Source organism: Rhizopus delemar, genomic scaffold, assembly GCF_000149305.1.
Source record: "Rhizopus delemar RA 99-880 supercont3.2 genomic scaffold, whole genome shotgun sequence".
Classification (NCBI taxonomy): domain Eukaryota; kingdom Fungi; phylum Mucoromycota; class Mucoromycetes; order Mucorales; family Rhizopodaceae; genus Rhizopus; species Rhizopus delemar.
Genome location: NW_027137828.1, coordinates 2991212 through 3014722, shown reverse-complemented (window position 1 = coordinate 3014722; position 23511 = coordinate 2991212). Strand labels below are relative to the sequence as shown.

General features: G+C 34.7%; 7 protein-coding genes and 1 non-coding gene across 8 annotated transcripts; 4 read left to right on the top strand and 4 right to left on the bottom strand.

Annotated features, from left to right (window-relative positions):
• Window positions 1-186: 186 nt before the first annotated feature.
• RO3G_03421 (uncharacterized protein) lies at window positions 187-2085 on the bottom strand (the record flags this gene model as incomplete). The annotated part of the gene is made up of 6 exons (XM_067658011.1): window positions 187-191; window positions 255-1410; window positions 1466-1494; window positions 1614-1744; window positions 1796-1931; window positions 1983-2085. The coding sequence occupies 6 exons, from the start codon at window positions 2083-2085 to the stop codon at window positions 187-189; spliced, it is 1560 nt and encodes a 519-aa protein (XP_067514112.1).
• A 1004-nt stretch (window positions 2086-3089) lies between these two features.
• RO3G_03420 (uncharacterized protein) lies at window positions 3090-4348 on the top strand (the record flags this gene model as incomplete). Its single annotated transcript, XM_067658010.1, has 5 exons — window positions 3090-3204; window positions 3284-3351; window positions 3524-3665; window positions 3726-3850; window positions 3902-4348. The coding sequence occupies 5 exons, from the start codon at window positions 3090-3092 to the stop codon at window positions 4346-4348; spliced, it is 897 nt and encodes a 298-aa protein (XP_067514111.1).
• Window positions 4349-4439: 91 nt separating this feature from the next.
• RO3G_03419 (uncharacterized protein) lies at window positions 4440-5104 on the bottom strand (the record flags this gene model as incomplete). Its single annotated transcript, XM_067658009.1, has 4 exons — window positions 4440-4480; window positions 4551-4633; window positions 4688-4978; window positions 5070-5104. The coding sequence occupies 4 exons, from the start codon at window positions 5102-5104 to the stop codon at window positions 4440-4442; spliced, it is 450 nt and encodes a 149-aa protein (XP_067514110.1).
• Window positions 5105-6160: 1056 nt separating this feature from the next.
• On the bottom strand, window positions 6161-6472 carry RO3G_03418 (uncharacterized protein; the record flags this gene model as incomplete). The annotated part of the gene is made up of 1 exon (XM_067658008.1): window positions 6161-6472. The coding sequence occupies one exon, from the start codon at window positions 6470-6472 to the stop codon at window positions 6161-6163; it is 312 nt and encodes a 103-aa protein (XP_067514109.1).
• Window positions 6473-7342: 870 nt separating this feature from the next.
• On the top strand, window positions 7343-10635 carry RO3G_03417 (uncharacterized protein; the record flags this gene model as incomplete). The annotated part of the gene is made up of 14 exons (XM_067658007.1): window positions 7343-7506; window positions 7565-7673; window positions 7727-7789; window positions 7875-8003; window positions 8052-8168; window positions 8250-8431; window positions 8486-8791; window positions 8851-9022; window positions 9077-9308; window positions 9508-9665; window positions 9726-9869; window positions 9920-10384; window positions 10432-10529; window positions 10590-10635. 14 exons carry the CDS (start codon window positions 7343-7345, stop codon window positions 10633-10635), a joined length of 2385 nt encoding a protein of 794 aa, XP_067514108.1.
• A 299-nt stretch (window positions 10636-10934) lies between these two features.
• RO3G_03416 (uncharacterized protein) lies at window positions 10935-12812 on the bottom strand (the record flags this gene model as incomplete). The annotated part of the gene is made up of 4 exons (XM_067658006.1): window positions 10935-11941; window positions 12079-12488; window positions 12553-12610; window positions 12668-12812. 4 exons carry the CDS (start codon window positions 12810-12812, stop codon window positions 10935-10937), a joined length of 1620 nt encoding a protein of 539 aa, XP_067514107.1.
• Window positions 12813-14203: 1391 nt separating this feature from the next.
• On the top strand, window positions 14204-14275 carry RO3G_19033. Its single transcript has one exon. It is a non-coding gene; the product is annotated as a tRNA-Pro (tRNA).
• A 2659-nt stretch (window positions 14276-16934) lies between these two features.
• On the top strand, window positions 16935-23300 carry RO3G_03414 (uncharacterized protein; the record flags this gene model as incomplete). Its single annotated transcript, XM_067658005.1, has 9 exons — window positions 16935-18135; window positions 18265-21792; window positions 21842-22098; window positions 22154-22263; window positions 22331-22398; window positions 22453-22726; window positions 22775-22952; window positions 23005-23141; window positions 23195-23300. 9 exons carry the CDS (start codon window positions 16935-16937, stop codon window positions 23298-23300), a joined length of 5859 nt encoding a protein of 1952 aa, XP_067514106.1.
• Window positions 23301-23511: the final 211 nt, after the last annotated feature.

Below are 23511 nucleotides of genomic sequence, written 5' to 3'. Positions count from 1 at the left end.
GACTGCGTTTATATGTTTGAAAAACAATCTAAACAAATCTGTTAATGTCTTGAGAGATTCTTTATACAGTAGGATTTACAACTCGATTAAAATCTTTTCCCGCTTTTCAATTCTTTTACTGTCAGCATCTAAAAAAGAGGAGATATTCTATTATTTTTATGCTGTTTATTGGAGGTTAAAAAATTATTAAACTATATACAAAATAAAGATATGAAAAATACAAAAAAAACTTGCTTAGGCTGCATTCATATTACGGTAGGAAGTAGTTCCTTTCTCACAAAAAGCGTTTATGGCACCACTACTAATTCTCAATTTTTTCGCTTCTTCATCCTCAAGGGTAGAGTTCTCATAAGGTAAGATCAGGTTGAGTACGATGGATATGATACCACCCATAATATAGCTCGTGCTCACAACAGTTGTAATTGCAGAAAGGAAGCCTTGCAAGGCTTGATTATCCGAACTAGGCAAGACATACTCAAACCAAGAAGGCACCAATGAGACACCCAAGGCGATAGCCAAGGATGCAGCCACAATCACACGATCACGTCTTGTCCAACTGAGGAAGCCAAGGATACGTACACCAGACGTAGCCACAGAAGCAAACAGAAACACAGTCATACCACCAATCAAAGGAGAAGGAATGGCCAAAAAGGCGGCAGCGATCTTGCTAAAGATACCACAAATGATTAAAAGAAAAGCGCAGGTGACACCTGCGCGACGGTTAGCGCAGCGAGTGACAGCGATCACGCCATTGTTTTGACTAAAAGTGACGACACCCATACTGGTGGCCAGACCAGAAAAGACACCAGAGATACCATCTGCCAAAAGACCACCTTGACAGCGTTCTTCAAAGACAGTGCCTTCGATGGGTAAACCAGAGACATCACAGGCTGCTGTCAAGTCGCCCAAACATTCGAGGACCATGTCTAGCTGTACGAAAAGAAAGGGAATAATGCCCGGTCCATGAATGGTCCATCTGAAATGTTTGACCCACAGAAAGGTGCCCACGGGGGCACTGGCAATACTTGAGCCGTCAAACATGCCAACAGAGGCAGCAATGATGCATCCGATCAAGAGACCGATGACGACCGATATGTTTTTTAAAAACACCGAGCCGACCAATTCAATCACGAGGATCGTAAAGAACACAGAGGCACCAAGGCCAAAGTTGACCGGCCCTCCCCAGGGTTGAGCATTAGGAGCAGACGTATCAGGACAGAGCCTATATTCACCACTTGTCGGTCTGTTCATGCAAAGCCCAGAACCGCCAGCCCAGCTTTCCATACCGGATTTTAGCAGATTGGCTCCGATCACAGTCAAGACGACGCCAGTGACAATCTTGGGAAAAATCTTACGGATCACCCGAGGAGGTAAAAAGCTGATACCGATAGACAAGAGTGCACAAAGCATCTATTGTTTTACATCAGGTTTTTCCCCTGTTTAAAACAAAATGTGAAATACATACCTGAGTTCCGAGGATGGCACCAAATGCATCTGGACATGGCAAATAGTTGATTGTTCCATCTGATAAAGTTTCTGTGGGGCAGTCTCCATCTTAAGAGGTGAAATAGGGTTAGCGTGCATTTTTGAGGGAGAGAATCACTCTTGTTTACTTTTATACATATTATGGATCACAGCTTGAGAGGCAGCTACATTGGAAAAGGAAACACCTGTGATTTGGAGTAAACCAGCTCCAATATAAAAGCGCGTTCTGGGAATACGAAATCGAATGATTTGAGCCAGACTGGGTACTAATGAGCATATGTTTGGAAACGACTGAAGTTGGATGTTTTACCTCATTATTCCAGAAACAATAAGTGATGCAGAGACCATGTATCTTCGAGTATCTTCGTCAAGATTTAAACTGGAGTTTCCACTTCCTGAAATCAAGATGGTAGGTGTAATAATACCACCAATCACAGCCAAAAAATCTGTATATTACAGTTTAGATAAAATACTGATTGTACTTTTTTAGGTCCTACGCTGTATGCCCATAAGAACAATTACCAGTATTGGGATATCATCATCAGGTCCATAAAATGGAGATTTGTTAGCTCTTTTAGTTATAAAAGGAAGACGAGGCATACTATACAAGTTTGTTAAGTTTTTTTTTTAAAATATGTTTTCATAAAGTACCAAAGTGCGCCATAGTCATAGTTACCAATCCAGCCGTCTTTTGTGGTGAATTTATACTTTACTCTATCCCATTTTGTAGAAGGAGCTGCAATGGGTGTATACAAGTTTGGTGCTGCGTGTATATTCTCCACTCTTACATCTTCCATTTCTATTTTTTTCTCACTTAAAAAAGACATGAAATAAAATAAAAAGAATCTGGGGGGAAAAAAGGAATGCAAGAAAAAGCACGATGCTATTTATATGAAATGTTGATCCCTACTTTGTCTTGATAAATAAATCTCTCAAATAAGGAAAAATCCTAAAAGGTGCACAAAGCTTACTACAGGTCATTTTATTCGTTCAATGTAACTTATTTTGTTATCTTATCATAAAACACACTTTTTGTGAAATATATAAAATGGGTTTAAGCGTTGAATTAGAAAAACAAAGATATTCATGTGGTATTAAAAATGAAACCAAGGCTTTAAAACCAAAGCTTATCAATGCCAGATTCTCCACACTTGAAGAATATAATTAAAAAAAAAGAGCAAATATACTACCTATAAGTAGGTATATTTCATCATCATAAATGTCCTATCTTATCTTAATGTATAAATATACATGTATGGGCCTATATATAAAAAACCAAACGTATGAACTGAGGCAAATTACTTTTACAATGGGGGACTACTCTAAAAACCGCTGTTTTTGTAATTAATTGAATTTATGCACTTGCAAATAATTACCCAGAAAAAAATACATGCATTTCGTGTGTAAATGCATACGTTTTAAAACAAAATAGGGGAAGGTCTGCTGTAAGAAAAAATCATAAGCTGCAAGCAGTGAGAAAAGAAAGGAATGCTATCCTAAATAAAATAAAGGCAAAGGAAAACTTGTATGCTGAATTTTAATTTACTGCCTTATTTTGTCCATGTTAAAGCCACTCAATCTTTTTACTTTTTACCAAAAAAAAAATGAGTGTAGAACAAGATAAACTTGACATTTGTAAAGAAAAGTTTGTCAACCTCATTTCTGAACTTGACGACAGTCAGTTTCATGAATTCCAACACTTTGTTACTTCTGCTATGGGTAAGCTTTTTATTTATATTTTTTGACAGATCTTAAAAAAAAGGAGACAAAAAGGATCAACCTATTATATAACTCATAGAGGAATATCACAGCCAAGTACATAACGAAGATACAGAAATGGAAGAACACGATGGCAGTTTTCAACCTGTAAGTGATCTCAAGATGACGCGCTTAGGAAGAATCATAAAAGACCTTAGAACTCAAGTACCAATTTCAGCTGAAGCACCAGGAGAAAAGATTGTTATCCCAAATACAAACGAAGTATATAACATTCACAAAAGGAAAGTCTGATATGGTCATCTAACATTGCTTTAAAAAGTTTAAAGATTATAGTGAAGAAAATACGGTTCATGTCGATGGATTTTTATTTACTGAGGAGGATGTTGATGATATGGTCGAAGAAGGAAAAATGTCACGTAACTATTGTTTGGATTGTAAATCTAAGAAGGTGACTCCTTTGAGTAAGTTGATAGTTAATATACTACTTGATATAATAGAGAACTAAAAAGGATAAATTATAGATTTTATTTCCCATTCTGCCTCTGTATTACAATTACAATTTTTATATCAAGTAGCATTAGCTAGTTCAGTTAAAGATAAAGTTATTGTTGATATCGGATCTAGATTAGGTGCTGTATTGTACACTGTATGTATATTAAATTTTTTTATGGAGACAAATGTTTACATTGAATATTAGGGATATCTGTTTACCAAAGCACGTAAGTTGATTGGTGTAGAAATCAATGAATGGTTTAGCAACTTGCAACGAGAGACAGTCAAGAAATACAAGATGGAAGATAGAGTTCAAGTTATTTGTAAAGACATTCAAGCAATGCCCGAGTTATTAAACAAAGAAGCAGATATCGTGATAATGAACAATGTATTTCAATTCTTCAACGGACTTGAAATTCAACAACAAATCTGGAAATTCATTCGTACAGAAACTAAAAAGAAGCCAGGCTTATTGTTGGTTACGCTTCCTTCTTTGCAAGAGCAATTAAAATCAGCCGGTTTATCTGCTTCAAAATTAATGAAAGGTTGGGTTAAAGAAGTTAAACTAACCTATGACGAAGGTTGGTTTCAAGAGATTAATGAAGACGAGTTAGAAGAGATTAAACAAGTTCATTTATATAAAGTGTTATAAATAAATTTTAAAACTGTTTCTTTTTTATAATTCGCGTCAATACAGTATTTCCACTCTCAATTGGACGCTTTTGAAAATATTGGTCGAATTTTTAAACTTCATTTGGACGTTTGGTTGAAAACCAATGGGTCACTTTTATAAAAATTTATTTCGTCCGTTTTTTGTGTTATTGAGAATTGCAATAGTATCAAAAGGTGTTTACATAGAGACCTTATTCCGGCAATTTCAAACTGGTTTATTGAATGCTGAGTAATATTTTGAAGATGAACAATTGGAACAGCTTCACTAACCTCAATGATTCTTGAGGTAAAAGTTTCTAAATCGCTAAGCTTAGTTCACTTTACTTTTCCTTTTATAATGGCCCAAAATTGTTCGATTGGGTTAAGTTCGGGCGAGTAAGGTGGAAGATACACTGGCGTGCGACCTCGCTTTTCAATTACCGGGTCAATCATGTCTAGAGCATGAATTGGCGCATTATCCATAACAATAAAATACCCTTTCATCTCTGAAAACTCATCCATAATTTCCATAGTATCGCTAATAAGTTGAAGATAATGTTCACCGGTCGTACCCTTAGGAACAATTAATCTTTCTTCTGGTGCTTTTCTTTTTGCTGCTCCTACGACTTTCCTTTTTTTAATGTTCCCACTCTCTCTCAAGCTCAAATTCACAACTCCAATAGGAGAGATCTTTCTTTCTTTGGAGGACTCTCTTCCATTACAATGTCATCTGAAACTGCTGTTTCCAACTGGACATTGTTTTTGATGTATTTGCGAAGATTTGTCAAGCTTTTCAAGCGAAATGACTTTCTTCAACGTAAGTAGGTGCTTCCTGGTTTTGTTCATCAAAAATATTACCAGTGCCATCTTCATAAAAAAAAAATAGTTGTTTAAATTGCGAACAACATTGGTAACAAAATTACTTTTTATTTATTTTGCAAACAATATTGGTAACGTCAAACAGCTTTTCCACCATAGTGTTAGAGAAATGAATTCAGCCATCTGCAATGGCTTATACTTTGTTAGTGTCCAAACCATGGTAGGTAGACGAGCCAAGCCTAATCCAAGTTCTTCTGTATCCATTACTATATCTAAAGATTCTTCTTCTTCCTCTGACGAGATTAAAATGTCCAAACGATACAATGTATTAATAGTCACTTCTACTTCTTCTGGCTGATATTCAGGTTCTTCTGTATCTAATTGATCACAAGCAAAATCATCAGAAGGGAGGTAATGATAGAATCTAGTTGACTATTGGTCAAACAAAAAACTATATTTTATTTTCCAGACGCAAAACACTGTATGTAATCGGTAACGTTACCGATTATAGAAATAGGGTTTGGTGTTCTGGTAATTTTCCCCTATATATTTCTGTTTGCTGAATAAAGAAGAGTAGTATTGTAACTGGACACAAGTCAGAAGTGTTGGTAATTCCTAGTGTTATTGTCTTTTGTTGAGCTTCCTTAGGCAATCTTGAGATTAGATTCACGCCCGCAATCCTTTCTTTTTCAGTATGAAATAAGATATCTCTGTGCTGTAGTTCCATATTTGTCTTCGGTAAATCTTAGCAAGATGTCTAGGCCCCATATTTCTATATACTCTCTCTTAGGAATCTTTATTTGCTTCTTTCTATGTGCTGTGAAAAAATCTAGAATCAGGTAATGTTGAAGACTGATGCTATCGATGCTCTTATACCGTTCAAATGAGACGTAGAGTAATGTTGATTTTCAATTAAATATTTCTATAAATTTTTTGGGGTATATTTCAAATGGTTGATTTTTGGCGACTGTTCACTACACCAACTAACCCATTTTCACCAATTCATATTGTAATTGCTTATTATTTCTTTTCTGTATTTGTGTTGGAGGTGGCTGATAGTCGTTATGTCTAAATTTTGTTTTTCCATTGCTGCCTTGATAATTTCCAAGCGGCCAATTGCCAAGTCTTGGATACTTGAAATATCATCAGTTTCACTTTTGTCGTTTTCAATACCATCGGATATAAGTATTGGCTTGGCCAGAATGGGGTTACCAAGACTGCTTCCTTCACTTGTTGTTTGAACCTTCGTAATACTTGAGGTATCAACTTCCACGGGGGATGCAGGTATAGTCCTTGTTTCTGCCATGTCTGTTTAAAGGCATCTTAAGACAAAGAAACTATGATCAAACCCCTTCAAATACAATATATAAATACATACAAGGAATACATTTTAATAAAAAACATCTTCTTTCTTCTAAAAAGGATTCTAGTATTTCAAATCTATTTTGGGGCTACCAATTTTATAAGAAGACTTGCAGCTTGATAGCTGGATTATTATATTCATTCATAATAATAGATCACGGCGCGCATCTTAGAAAGTTATAAAGAAGACAAGTAGTAATTTGTTTATAATTTATATTATGAAAAAATTTACAATAAAAAGAAGCGTGGCTCGGAGAGCCCTTTACCGTATCTGGAGTCCGAACGGAGTCAACGAGGATTGGAGTAGGAACGTCCTGCAATAAATTTTTATAAAAGTGACCCATTGGTTTTCAAACAAATGACCAAATGAAGTTCAAAAAAGTGGTCAATTATTTTTAAAAATTCGACTAGTGTGTCCAATTGAGAGTGGGGAAATACCAATAGGGTAATTACTCTCCACTGTCAAAAGCTCGATTTTGATAAGTCAATATTAGGACCTATTACGATGAGACCCAACAGGTGAATAATTTCGTTTTTTAATAAGTATTCTCATTTTCTGAAGTGATAGGACTTATCAATACTTGAAAAAAGAAATCATATCCCATTGAGTCCTACGGGCCATATACTGTAACTTTTATCTTATTTTATTGGTCAGATTTTCTTTGGCTGAGTATCACGTGACCGTTTGTAAAATGAAAAGCTTTTGGCGACACAAGAGAAAGGTAACAACAAAAAAATTTAAAGTGACTTTTATTGGGTATTTTTTTTTTCTTTTTCTTTAGCAAAAAAAAACCCCCCTCTTCCCCTCAAAATAATGAGCACCAAACTTAAACAGTTATTAAAAAGGTCAGAAGTGCTTTCATTGACACAAGACCAAACTGGCATTCCTATTGTTGGAAATGATTTTGAAAGATTAGCAAGACAAGTTAAAGCTGGAAATGAGAAAATACAATATACAAAAGAACAGCAAGCAAAAGCGTAATAAGAAAAAAAAATATTTATTTTTATTTAACAACTTTATTTTCCTTTTGAATAGTCATTATTTTCTTGCAAACAATGGTATTAAAGGACAGGCTGACATTGAGCCTGTCAGTATACGCTATGCTTTTGACACCATACAAACAAGCAACTACACGGATATTGAGGTAAATAACATACGAAATTGCTCATTAGCATTTATATTAAGTATATTGGCTAGAAATTTTTAAATGAAGAGCATGAAAGAATATTAATTGATGTCATTGAAGAACAACGTCGTCAGGTAATACGAAAAAATATCAGCAAAAATAGGAACGATTTACTAAATGAAACGCGTCTTTTTTATTTTATTTTTTTTTAAAAAAAAGGATGATAATGATTTCCAACAATTCTACAATGCACAACTAGATACTTATTCAAAAGAAACTGAACAAGAACAAAAGGAAAAAGAAGAGCAGCACAATGTGGATCCAAGTGAATTAGCGGATAATATGACTGTAAATTTAAGATAAAGATTGATTAACGCGTACTAACAATCTTTTTAGAGAATAAATCAGTATTCTCAGATTATTAAAGCGTTGAACGATTGTAGAATAAATAACAACGATTATGAACTAGTGGAACGATTAGTAACTGTTCAAAATGCATCTGATCTGAAAAAAGTAAATTGAGAACAAAGCACACGTATACACAACTTAGGGGATATTTGTTAATAAAGTATACCTATTTATTTTTAATTATAGTCTCAAACAAGTGTATCACAAGCATGGAACATTTTAAGCTACTTTATAAAGCACACGGATAACGAAGGCCGACATGAAGGAAGATTCACTAAAAGTTATCTCACACAACCTTACCAGAGTACTGCTGCTATTAACACTCGACGTGCACTTATCGATGCATCCAGATCTTGGTTAGAAGAACAGTAAAATGATGTAAAGATATTATAAAGAGAGCATAATGCTAATACTTTGTACAGATTTCTTCAAACTGTGAACGAGCAATTACATGCACATGCAACAAAATTGAAAATGGGCGGAAATCCATTTATCACGCATCGATTGCGTGCATACATTGACGTTAATTATAAAACAAACAGTGGGTGGAAGGAAGAAGGATTGGAAATTGTAAATGAATTGCCTATTTGGCTATTCATTTACTTGTTATTGCGTACTGGTCATAAGGAGGCAGCAGCTGACTATATAAATAAGAATAAGGATATGTTTAGCTTAGAAAGAAAGTTTGTAGATTACTTTCAAGAATATATGGAATCTTCTCATCATTGGTAAGATTAAACGAGTATATTCTTGATATAAGCTGTATTGAAAGAAAAAATGACTGTAGTGTATCAAAAACAACACATGATGAAATATTAGCAGACTATTATGTATTTGAGTATGGTGAACAAAAAGCAGACCCTTACAAGTCCCTTGTTTACAAGATTATTGGTCGATGTGAATTGAACAAGAAAACCACCAGAATTATGAAGAATCAAGAGGACTATCTTTGGCTCCAGGTACGCAGAAAAGAAAACTGAAAAACGTGAATATTTTTTCTCATGTGAAATTAGCTTGTCTTATTAAGGGAAGTTACAGATACCGAAAGATATGCATATGAACGTTACAGACTTGAAGATTTGAAACAGATTATATCAGTTAATGAAGATCAGAACACAGACGTATGGGCTCACTTCAAGACCTTACTATTAACATTACAATTTGAGAAAGCCATTGGTTATATTTATTCACAAAAGAAACTTTTGTTAGAAACCACTCATTTTGCTAGTGCACTAGTCTACTATGGTTTACTAAGGATTCCTTCAGCTACTCAGGCTAAAATTGACAAAACAATGTGTAAATTTAATTATGCAAGCGTATATAATATAGATAAATTTTAACTGGTTGCTAATAGTAATTACAAATCAAGAAGGATTACATTTGTTCAATTTTTCAAGGCTCATTTATCAGTACATTCAAACTTATATTTCAAACAGGCCTATAGAAATATTACAATACCTTTATCTTTTATCACTTTACTCAACAAAACAAGGTTACCATAACAACGATATGGTATCTCTTGCTAAATCATATGCATCTAACATCATTGCCAAGAACAAAAACTATAGAGAATTCCTTGATATCATTTATGCACAAAGAGAGGTAAATTACTACGCATATTTTATATAACGGTATACCTGATTCCTTATCATCACAAAAAAGCCTTCTATTATTGAGAGTCAAAAAGTGCTTTTAGACATCAATTCAGAACAAGAATATGCTGAACAAATTCTGTATCCTATTGCTAGCATACTCCTTCAATCAAGTCGCTGCAGAGAAGCTGTATCAGTTTATAAGCTATCATTTGTAAGCCAAACAATAAATTTATTTAATGAAAAAAAGCTAATTTCTCTTAGGACTCTAATAAACTATATGAAGTATTGGCCAAAGAATTGAGTGATGCTTTGCAACACACACAATCTACAAGATTCCTTGATCCCAAACTTTCTTATAGTACCAACCAAGAGATGATTGAATTTGCAACAGAGGCAGTAGAGGATTATAAAAACCAGCAACATTTGAAATTAGCATTAGATGCAAAGAAGGTTTATACTGTTCATACATTGACTCAGCTACTTCAATTCCGTATGTTTTATGAGGAAGGACAATATCATCAGGCGATAGCAACCATTCAAAGCATGAATATTGTTCCATTCAATGATCAATTTAACTTTATTCAACAAGCAGCTGATAGATTTGAACAATTAGATGAGACGATTAGAAAGAACATACCTGAAATATTATTAAATATCATGGATATTTTTCATAAAATTTGGGAATCATACATGTCTGCATCAGTCAATGTGGCTATACCCAACAATGTAAGGAAACTTATTCTTACGTACATAATGACTTATTTTATTATTAGACCATAGAAGACATTGAAAAAAATGTTCGTGCTGTTTTAACATTTGTAGGTATCATTCAGTTCAACATACCAGCAGACATTTTGGTTAAATTAAACAGGTAAAAAAAAGCAACAACATATGCGATACTATACTGATCTTTCCTTTCTTTTTTGTTTAGAATTGATATGATTATGGCACAAAGAAGAAAATTTATAGAAACGTAAATAATAAAAAATCTTGTCTTTATTATGCTCTATCGTTGATTACTCCTTTGCTTTAAAAATTTGCCAAATGGTGTTGCTTCAAAATCTGCAGTTCTTAAAAAACTATTTGCCTCTTCTAATTTTGAAGGTGTATATTCAATGGGTGCACGTTTTTGTTCAATATAATTCTTGTGAGTTTCTAATTTTTCAATCAATGTACGAAGAGATTTAGCAAAACGTGTTCCTTTGGACTTTTGTGTAAATTCTTTAAGCTAAATGATGGATAAAGCAATTAATTCTTTTCTTTTCTTTACTAGTCATTATTTTGTAAATACCTTATCAATAGCAGGTATAGCTAATTCAGGGAAAGCAATAGAAAGACCGAGGCAAGCGTAAAAATCTACTAGACTGTCATATGTTACATTATATACAGCATCTTGATACATTTTGGATGCCAAGTATGCCTTTGGTGTTTTCAAATACAAGTCCCACTCAAACTCTGGTAAATCCACAGGTTCTGTTTTTCCTTTAAGTGCATCATTGGCCATTGCTTCAAATAGAAAAGATGCTAAAGGAATATAATATCCAGTTGAATCCATCAATCCAGTTAGTGTACGAATAAGATGTATACGAAGAGGTAAAAATTGCGGTACAGCATTTAAGCGAATCGTGTGAAGACAAAGTTCGACAAGTGGATGTACAACAGCCTGCATCGGGCTAGTCTCACCTGTGGATGGATCACAAGTGGTAGAAATTACGCTAGCCCAGAAGTCAAGGCAACTAATGTACTGCCATGTATAAATCTTTTTAAAGCTCTCTACAGTTTGCTCTTTTTTTGCCTTTTTCAAATGATCCGCAAGCTGACTGACATAAACATGCGCATGTTCGAAGCTAAGTTGAGGATCAACTGTATAAAGGTCTGCTACTTCTTCCAACATTTGTTGAATTACAGAGAGACTGGTTTCATTCAGTTTTGTAGCACGATTTGCAAAGACAAGATAAACGCCCTTGAGTACATTTGGCATGTAATTTTTACGGTTTGCATCTAGTGCTGCTGTTCCCAACTGACGAATCGCTCTGTAACAGCATTGGCGAGTTTCTTCTGAGAGGGACACATCTGACCAACGATCCAATAAAACTCGTAAATATTCGGTTGATACTTTAGGAAATGGTCCAAAATAAAGTGTACAGGGCTCTAACTGGTCCAGTACATATTGAATAATATCGTCTTCTGACAATTCTCGAAGAAATCGAACGCAATTGTTGAGGAACAGGCGAATAGTCTTTTCCAGTTTAGGCCAATTCTTTGTCTTTCCAAGATATTTTTCTTTCTTTAAAAAGTAAAATATGCTTTACTCAAGATGGGATATGCTGATTTTAATGTATATCTTATAAAGCCTTGTATAAACTAATAATTTGTTAACTCTTCTATCCGTGTTCAACTCTTTTTTCTATAAAAATTACCTCTACTGTTATTAACGTGGTAACTAAATTTAATATCATCCCCTGATCGGACAACAGATCTAAATGCCATTAAAAGCTTCTTCCAAGCAGCAGTTGACTTCTTAACAGTGGCGGCTAAACACCATTCTTTCAACATTTCCATCGTTACTGGTTCTGAATCGTCATGTTCTTCATCTTCGCTCTCTTCTTCCTCCATATCGTCATCTTCCTCCTCTTCCTCTTCTTCTGCGTCATCTTCCTCCTCGTCACTTAACATAGGCTCCTCTTCCTCTGCATTATCCATATCCACATCTTCTTCAAACGCGTCCAATTCATTCAAGTCACTTTCTTCATCATCACTTAAGTCAAGCTGTTCTTCCGTATCAATAATGAAATTGCAAAAATAGTCTTCTGTATTAACTTGAACAGCCCTAAAAAAATAATTAATGCTTAATTTATTGCTTTTTTTTTATTTTTTTTTTTTATTTTTTTTACTCTTGTTTGGTTTCTTCTGCTTTAGATGCCTCTTCTTTTTCTTCTGTTTCTTCATTTCCTAATCCAGCAATCTTTTTTTAATTTTATTTTACATTCTGTTATTTGCACACAATACCTTTATGATGCTTTGAAGCTGCACGACGGATTTGACGTCTTTGAATTTGTTTCTTAAACTTGTTTACTTCCTTTCTCTTCTTTACAACACCTTTCAACTTGTTCTTTTGAAACTTGATGGTTGACTTTTTTTCCTTTCTTGACATTGGCTGATCAATGAATACTAAAACAAAAAAGAAAATTGTAGATGAGAGATCTGGTTCCAAAAAATAAGTAGACGTGACTATGTTTCTTATGGCTTATACTTCCCATTTTTACTTTATTTGACTGGATTTTTTTAGAATAAATACACTATTTCCAGAAATTAAAGTCGCATTTTGTAAAGTTTTATAATATAATTTATATGTAATTGCGACAAGTCACGACGACTTTAATTTCTGGAAATAGTGTACATTGAAACTTTTTAAGACGTTTACATCAAATTTAGAAGACAATTTGAATATTGGGAATTTTCCACTTTTCTTTAATTGAAAATTAATAACTTTAGTTTAACGCAATTGCCCAAACGATTTTTCTGATAATGAATTTAAGAAAGTGTCAACTTTAGAACAATTTCTATTAAAAAGTAAAGCTATAACCTTTTAAACTTGGATATTTTTATCAAAATTATTCTGCTTAAACATTTTTCACTGAATGACATTTACAACCTTTAATAGGTTTTAAATACATTTGTAGTGCTCCAAAAATAATCATTGTATAACAATTAAGCATTATTAACGATTAATAGTATGAGTATATGGAAATGTAGACTTCTTAATATGTATTTATATCTACCAAATTAGATTGGCGAATGACGAATAATCGCTTATAACAAATTGTATAAAGTTCATGTAGCATCTAGCCATCTGCATAATGCTTAGGGCATTCTGCCAACCGCATAGCATATAAATTAACATCTACACTGTAAAAAGTTCATAAATTCTGGGCATATATTATTAAGTAAAATCATATATAATTTTGAGTCCTCTTGAAATCTCCATTTTTATTTTTGTGAAAAACTATGGTAAAATTATCTGCCCTTATAAACAAAATTCTCAACTGAATAAGAAAGATTATATTTCACACTCCTCATAGTAGTATAAATACTCACTTATTTTATTAATAAAAACATCAGCTAACTATCAAGTATCATCCTCTCTATTAGACTGTCCGTTTATTCCTATCTTTACTTATCTTTGTTTCATTCTTGCTTATCAAGTATTGTAAGTCCTATTTGCAGTTCACACCCTCAAGCCCCTAATGCCATCTTCTCTTGCCCTCTTTAATTGTCTATCCAAGCTTCTTAGTTCCTGTCTGGATTTTTCTCTCTCTCCTCTCTGGCTTGAAAAAAAGACTCAATACCAAAGCTGTTATGTAACAAATATACGATAAAATCAAACGCAACCAATGAGCCCATATACAAGCTCAACGTCAAAGGAAAAACAAAGGAACAACAGAATGACAGAACAAACCGGCTAAATGTACAGCCACCCAATCAAAATGCTTCCACGTGACTTGATTCAATATAGACAATTGCAAATTTAGGCTAACCAAAAATGGGTTCTTGGTGAAGTGGTATCATTCTTGCTTTGGGTGCAAGAGGCCCCGGGTTCAAACCCCGGAGGACCCCTTTTTCACCGTATTTTCGGAAGAAAGTTTTGCCGCTGTAGTACGCATGATAAAAATTTTGGTTCCTAAACTATTGTAACGAAAATGACGATGAAGAAAGACAGAGATTAGCCAAATCAAGTTAAAAAGATAATGTTGTGACAAAGAAGTCAAAAAATGAAAAAAGTCAAAAAGAAAAAAAATTATATATAAATATCACAACCATTTAGTCGAAGAAAAAGAACAGTACAGTTCTACTCACATTTTATTTTTATATATTTTATTCAATAAACAAGCAACCTTCTCATAAAAGTTCCTGATCCCTTTATTTTTTTTATCTTTACCTTTATTTGATCTTAAATAAAAGATCTGGTGGTCACTACAGTACCTTACTTTAAAAATTTCAAAAAAACTTCAATAAAACACTCAACCCAAACTACAAACCAACTAAAATAACAGTAACTTTTGCGGAAGAAGGGACTCAGTTGTAGGAGGGACCTCATTTCCTTAAGATAAACAAAAAAAAATTCAAAAATAGAAAAACACAAAAAAATAATAATCATATAAATATCCCCTCTTATAACTTCACTTAACTACATTGAACTTCACTAATAATATCTTTTTATTCAAATAAACATCTAGTTCCCTTTTTTTTATTAAACTCTTTGGATCTTTACCTTATAACTATGGTAAGTCTAGGTCTTTTGAAGTCAAATATCTTCTTCGTATCACTTTTATTATCCTCTTATCAAGAAAAAATTTTATTTACTTTTTCCTGTTTGATCTACAATACAAAATCTATGGGTCACTTAACAAAAGGCAAACCAATCTTATCCTTTTAAAACCTAATCTTTGGTTCTCGAATTTTTTTACACTCGTGAGGTAGGCGATGTTGATTGTTAAACTCTTAGGACCATAACGAGAAAAATGTTAAAATTACATTACTTTTGAACCTTATTCATTTTTTGAACTTTATTTCAAAATGAAACCTTATCTCCCCTTTGTCTATAAAACAGACAAGTTTTTATTTCTATTTTATTTCACTTCTCTTGACTTCTCTTATATTTACTTATCTTAAACAAATTAAATATATTTTATCAATAAATCAAGTATCTTTATCTCTGGATCTTTTGGTAAAACACTCTTAAAACACAAGCAAGACAAGTCCCTTGAAGTCAATTATCTTCATTGTAAATATTCTTAAAAACTCTTATCAAGTTACCTTATTACAAACAAGTCTGATCTACTTAACAAGGTCTGGTGGTCACTTACAACAAGCGAATCCAATATCAATACTTAATTCAAGTCTTATTTTTTATTCTTTTTTTATCAACTTTATTCTATTTCAAAACCGTTAACTCTTACAAGCCATTGAAGAAAGTAAAATTACAATATGAACCAGTAACTTATCAGGCAATCTCAACCTTACAATCAAGATTTATAAGCAAATTTTACCCAATTTAACACATAAACCTACAAGACATTCAATGAAGTAACAGTGAAAAAAGTCAAAAAAATTACTATATATGTATCGCAACCATCCAGTCAAAGGACGAAAGATTAGTCAAGTTCTCTTATATTATATTTATATACTTCACTCAATAAACAGGCTAACTTGCTTATAATGTGACGAAGCAAGTTACAATATTAGTGCCAATGATGACTGCGTCTTGTGAATCCATTATTTTTCATTTGGATTATCACAAGGTTGTAATGTACTGCTTTTAAACGACTGTTGATTAAACTATTCTGTTAACATTAACATGCTCTGTATGCCAGTAGCTTGATTAACGTAAAAGAAAATAATTACAATTGCCTTTTAAAATGCTAAATTATGTAGCGTTATAACAAAAATGAAGCAGAGAATAGAAAAACATGATGTGTGTTGATCTTTTGATATATTACAGGATTATTAATGGCAACACAATGTGTGACTACAATTCATCATCATTTGATAACAGTATGCTAGTATATACAAGTCAAAACACCAAGTACCTGATGTATTTCCAAATACTTTGCACATGTAGTACAGATACATGCGTGGGATAAGAGAAAAATGGTTAATGTTTGCTATCTCATTAACTTCTTCTCAATATATATTCTTTGCGATCTTCACCTGTATATATTTCCTAGCTTCCATTACTTCAATTAAATAACTGTTACAATTTACTCAAATAAAATTGTTTTTCATTACAAGAGGAAAATTATGCTTTTTATTATGATCAATCATCTTAAGCACTTCTTCTAGTATAATGAATTATCTGCTCAATAAAGAGTGAGTATGTTAAGATACAATAGTTCTTTGATTATCAATAAAATCTAAGGCTTCAATTGCCTTATCTCTAAGAAACTAAATTAATTCTAGTGTCGACTTCATTCATTTATGATTATATTTAGTTAACTATTTGGGATTTTTCATGTTCAATTAATAAATTCTAGTTTGAACGTTACAAAGCAAGTTTTGGGATGTTTCCTTTTGACAACAGTAACATATACATCAATTTATATTTCACAACACATTATTGTACTTTTTTTTTTACTGCCTTCGCTGTCCTTCGCGACTAAGTCAGAGATATACAGACTGAATATTGATGGCGCGACCTGCCGCAATAACCGTCACGTCGAAGTTATTTTTCTTTTTCCACTTTATTCTTTCGCGTGTATTTTCAAGTATTTTCACCATGTCACAGATGTACAACATTCCAACATGGACTGAAGAGAATCGCACGCTACTTGACGCAATAAGTCAAGCTAGAGTCTCGCCAGAGGCTTCAAATATACTTCAACAGCAACTCTATTTTAATAAGCAAAAGTTTATCGATTTGTTAGACAGCCAGCCAAAAAATTCATCTCACAGAGCCGATTTAAATTCAAGCAAGTATCTTTGCTATACAAATTCTCTCTTGAAACACATACTTATCAATTTTTTCTTTGTGTTTTTAGATAAAGCGTATATCAACAGGATTCCTCACACAGTCAGCAAGGATTTCGCTGCAAAAGCTCTGTTTCTGTCGGATCAACTCGATATCAATGAACATGTTGCAGCTACACTTTTAATGCAAGGTATATCTCAAGTTTCTAACACCAACTGCAATCCGATCGACACAGCTGTACTTCTCTTTCATGCAGAACGTGGATACTTGCTAGCATCTCTTGAAGCCATTTTAAAATTTGCCAACGATGCTTCAATTAACGAACAAGTGCGTCTAGTTTGTTACCACTTTATGGCAGAGATTATGTCTGAAGCAATTCCTCTAGGAAACAACAAGACAGGTACATTTACAGCAAAAGTGATTGGAACCTTAGAAAACCTCACTCGAGCAATCAATGCTTTGTACACTACTGGCACTGTCCTTGGGCAAATGCCTGATGTAGGAAGCGGAAAATTGGGAGAAGATATTTCCTCAATACGTACTGAAAGGATGAGCGATGAACGTGTAATGATTGTTCAAATTTTATACCACTTAGCCTCACTTTTTACCTTGAACACACAAGACAAATTAATTATGCTCGAGATTTTGGAAAAGGCACAGCTTGCAGATCCAGCAACAGTGTATATGATTGTCACTATGCTCGCAGCTATATCTAATGACAACCAGTCTGAGGATGAACTCACATCAGATACAGTGAATTTTGCTAAGCTATTCCACAAACGCATTATGACACACGGAGCAGAAGTTCCGGCCATTAAGGCCGTCATTGTTCTTCAGTGGGTTCTTTACTTGACCAATCCAGTCAGATCAGACAGACTTATCGAAGGATCAGCCCCAGTTACAAACGAAGTCGAGATACAGCAATTGGTTGAGGGAGCCATTGGCGCAGACGTTTTTAGATTCTTGAGCCAATACATGTTGTACTTTCAGCAATCATATGCGCCTGAAGGTATAGAAATCATGCCTATTGAGCCCTCAGAAGGATTACCAAAATCACAAAGCAGCATAAACTATCGTGAATATAATACGGATGTTTGCAGCGAATTCCAACAATACATAATTCACGAATTAAAAATAGTTTCCGAATCATTTGTCCGACAGCTCTTTGGGGTATTGCAAAGTCTAAAATACAAGGAAGAAGACTCTGCTTCGATCAATGGCACAGAATTACCACTAGAAGCTATGCAAACCAATGATGCCATTGTACAACGTCGAGATCTTGAATATTTCCTTACATTCTTATCTAATGTATACACCGGACCTGCAGATAGTGGTTTTATCTTTTGGAAGCGCGATGATGGGCTCAACCACTTTGCTCGTTGGTTACTTGATATTAAAGTCCAAACTACTGTCTGCGCTGCCTTTGACTTTTTTGGTGCAATATCTACTGGTGTGGCCTGTGCCACAGGCATGTTCAACTTATTCCAAGGGAAGCCTGATGCCGATTTGGGGTCGAGTTCCCTATTTACCTGGAGAAAGCCGTTGACTGCATTGGAATACTATACCAACCTTTTGCAGACAAACACTGAAGAATCGCCTTGTCACATACCTATTGAAGAAGAGCTGCTGTTGCTGAGATTTTTAAATATCTTGAAGCAAACTGTACAATACTGTCAAGACGCTCGACGCGCTTTCTGGTATTGCAATGAAGGCAATTGCCGGCTTATTTTGCAAAATATCCTAAAATGTCCTACAACTCCACAACTTCGTGCTGCAGTATTTAATGTAATTTCTGCTTTCTGTTCCAATTGGGGTGGCGGCGTTAATGGCATAGGAAGAGATATCTCGCTTCAGTGGTGGCAAGATATCCTACTCAGTGATATGCTTGTTCCTGAACGCGAGCTTGTACCGGGAGAAAAAAAAGAAACCTTGCATCGACCATCTAGCCTTCTGCAAGAGATTCAATTAGAACAGCAACTACAGTTGTACACTGAAACTTTAGCCATTGTACGCTTAATAGGAACAGCCATCCATTCACCTATTAAACGACAAGTTCTGATTGCTGGATTTGCGGATACGCCTTTTTATGTGCCTGTTGGACCACGCACCAATAGTGAGCAGGCTGGTGCTGTGCCTTTTATCTCTCTTGTCATGGACACCATTTTCACAGCTATTGTAACTGATAAGAAAGAATATACAGAGATGCAATGGCAGGTTACGGAGGCATGTTTGATGACGATGGAAAATAGCATTGGCTCATTTATCGATTTGATGGAGAAAAAGAAGCTACAAGAAGGAATCAAGGGCACGCAGCAAGATGTAGAGGTGTCTTTGGTTGGATACCTGATGCATCCAGGATTTCAAGTACTCATTCGTATTCTTTCTGGAAGACGTGTTGTAAATGAATTATTTGACATTGTTCAAAAGTGCTCTAAGGACGATGATGGTGATATTAAACATTTGATTCATCGTGAAAAATGCTTAATCAAGTCCTTACATATCATACTCAATGTATTAGAGCTACAGTCTATACTATGCAATGTTCTCATACCTTATGTCGCCAAGTGTTCCAAGCAAAGAACTTCATCCGAATTCCAGCTTGCCAACGTGACCTTCCCTCCTTTACCCTCCATTGCCAACTTTGGACAGCTCATCTTGTTCCACAACGGTATCTTGGTTCAGATTGCTCTTCTTCTCAATTATCAAAACAATGAAGAGATTTGTCTTTTGAGCACAAAGATTTTACAGCATTTGTCTGTTGATTTACAAGACCGCCGTCAAATGGACAATCGCCAAATAGCTTCGTTAGCACTTTGTAACCCAATGACAAAAGCAGGTGCCAACATAACAACTCTACTAAACACAAGTACGTCCGCAGAAGACATTATCTTTGGTATAAGCGAGCGATTGAGTATCAATATACCTGAAAAGATCACATGTGACGACTATGAATTGGATATTAATCTGATTCCATTTTGGAAAGCAGAGGGCACTTTGGGCAATATTTATGACTATCCTGGTGATGTTGAAACACCTGCACTTTCCTCTGTCCGTCTTGCCATCCTGGATCTGTTGCTAGAAAATGCCCGACTGAAGACAAATTCACCTACGTTGACCGAGTATCTGCTAGGCTACAAGTTAACTAATGTTAGGTCGCCTGTACTTCAAGATACTGAGACCAACAGAATCACTCTATCGTGTCTTCACTCTATCCTGTCTATGCTGCAGCAAGGCACTGAAAACTCAAGTGCGAATGGTGATTCAATGATGGTTGATCTTTCAGAGTCATCTCAGCCATTTATTGATACACATCCTCTTTTAGCCGAAAAATGTTATGAACTTATATATCAACTATGTGCAAAGCAATCTATCTCATTATCTACACTTCGTTACCTACGAAACCGAGAGGAGTTCTTTTACAAACAATTTGAAATCATGTCATCCCGATTTGAAACAGATCTCTTTGTTGAATCATCACCCTTTTCAGGCACGATCTGTTGTGCTGATGGAACTGAAATCCAATCTGATTTCTTTAGAGTACGTGCCAAACTTCATCAAAGGGCCTGGTTATTGCAATCGATCGCTCTTGAACTCCACACAACAGCCTGCATGGAGCAAAAGGCCAATATCTACAAATTACTTGAACTACTCTACGGTAGATCACCAGAGAGTATGCCCGATCAGGGTTTTTTCTCATCGCGAGGGTTACAGCAACCTTTAGTCAAGATGCTCGAATTTGTCAGCTCATTGGAGTTTCTGTGGCAAGACGATTTGACAAAGGATGGAGCGATTGCAGAGACGAGATATTTCAAAGCTTTTATTCCCGAGAATTTTTATACACTCAACAAGGAAGGTGTTCAAGTATATGATATACGCGCAATGTACACCTTTTTGCGTACGGTGCAAGTGAGCGAATACAAGGAGAGTATAGAAACAGACCTGATTGAGAATGAAATGGGAGAGATTCTTGCTGCTTGTATGGCACTTAATCGCATCAAGGAAATCAATTACGCCAAGCGTCACTGTATGAAGGCCTGGAAGCAAGTAGTTCACATTACGCTCTTAGAATGTTTTGATCTGATCCATGTCTCTGATCGTGAAAAAATTATATACGAGCTATTAACGATGTTGCTATCCAAAATGCTCAGTACACAGGGATATGACACAGAGATGCTCAAGAGCATGAGCGAAGTAGTCTTGGCGCTCTTGAATCGCTTGAGAAGAGAAAAGAACATGCGAACAATTGCCCAATTACCCGTAGAGAAGCTCCGACATGTATTTAATGGCATACTCGAATGCATCTGTCAAAAGAATATAGAAGTTACTATTCGTGGTGATCTATATACTTCTCTTACCAACCTGCTACTTTATATTGGTGGGCATGGTCGAGATCAAGCGTATATGGAATTTGAAAAATATATGGTGAACTATATCGTTTCTTATAAGACTAGCTTGCTTGATACGCTCTGTAAAGATGCTATAGATGGCTTAGAGATTTGGAAAACGACAGCATATATTGCCATAGACTCCTTAAATACTATGGCACTTCGAGCAGGAAGTGATGTCATTCAATCTTACCTTTTGAGTCAAAACTTTTTACAATACACGATAGAAATGATTCGATGTGATGATGCTGCCTTGGTCCAGTCATTAGAGTCTATAGATGGTAAGTTTAGGTGGTCTTTATAGAAAAAAATAACATTATTTTTGTACAGTGCCTTTACTTCCTTTGTATATCTTTGAAGCCAAGATGTCAATTTTACTCCGTCTTGCCATGAACCCAGAAGGTGCTGAACTCTTATTTGATAATCGAATTTTTGAAGTACTTGGATGTTGTCAGTTTATGAGCGTCAAAGTGCAATCAAATAATGAGCTTATAGAGAGATACCAAAGGTTGATTATGCCTACATTAAAGGTGATTGCTGCCATTCTTTCTGTCTACGGTAATAAGAATAATAAAGTGATATTAAAGGTAACAACGTCAAATACAAAAATCGGCATTCTTTTTTACTCTTTTATTTTTATAGGCTCAAATATGGACTAGAAAACAAGAAATAGCCGTGAATAATATATTAAAAACAGAAGGGCAGCAAGGTGTTTCTCAAGAAGCCGTTAAGCTTATTCATGTTATTCAAAAGTACATAAAGCAATAAAATATCTTATCTTTTCCTTTTATGTGAACGTGCGATCCGGATAATAAACAGTCACATATTTACTACCTGTTTTGTTCAACTAAAAAAATCTTTCCATCTTTCTTTATTAATACTAAAAGGTAAAGAAAAACTCTTTTTATTTAATCGGAAGCATCCATAATCTTATGTCATAGTTTTAGGAATGACGGAAGAAGAGAAGCGTCCTGTTCTTGAAGAACAACAAGAAGAAGAACAAGTTGAAAAAGTTGTTGACAGCAATGATACCAAGGAGGATGACGATACGCCCAAGACTGTATTTGATGATCCTAAGGAGTACAATGTAAAGCATCCTCTTCAAAACACTTGGACTTTGTGGTTTGATAATCCAGGAAAAAAGGCCAATCAAACCAACTGGTCTGAAAACTTGAAAGAAATCGTAAATGTCAACACTGTAGAAGACTTTTGGGGGTAAGAAAAAAAATAGTTTAAAGGAAGAGACGACTTATTTTTTTATAGTGTTTACAACAATATCCCTAAAGTCAGTATACTTGAAATGAATTCCAACTACCACGTATTCAAACAAGGCGTACGTCCAGAATGGGAAGATCCCTTCAATGCCAATGGCGGTAAATTCAGTGTACAGTTACCCAGAAATAGAACAGGTGAAGCTATTAATGATTACTGGCTCAACTTGGTAAGTTGTAAAAGAAATATGAGTGAAAGAGTGATGAATTAATTATAAGTAGATGCTTGCTATGTTTGGTGAACAATTTCAATATGAAGATGAAATCTGTGGTGCTGTTGTTTCTGTTCGTAAAGTATTTTACAGAGTTTCCCTTTGGACAAAGACTTCTGAAAGAAACGAAAGAATTGAAACGACTGGGTGAGTTGACATGTATTTGTGTGTGTGTGTCTATATGCTAATAGATAAAATAGACGCCAATTGAAGGAATTCCTTAATCTTGGTCCCACATCAACCGTAGAATTTACACCCCACGGAGATAGTGCATCCAAAACGAGTGAAAACAGATTTACTGTTTAAACAATAATAATAAAAAAAGAAAAGAAAGAAAAATAAAAATGTACAGAGGAGGCTTTACTATTCTGAATCATTATAAATGATTTGAGTATGATTTTATATATAATTAGGAAAATCATCTCTATGTTTACGCTTTGATATATTTATATAAGAGACTTGGTAGATAATTAGAAGAAAAAAAAATTAGATTTTTGTTTGTGATACGTGTAAAGTG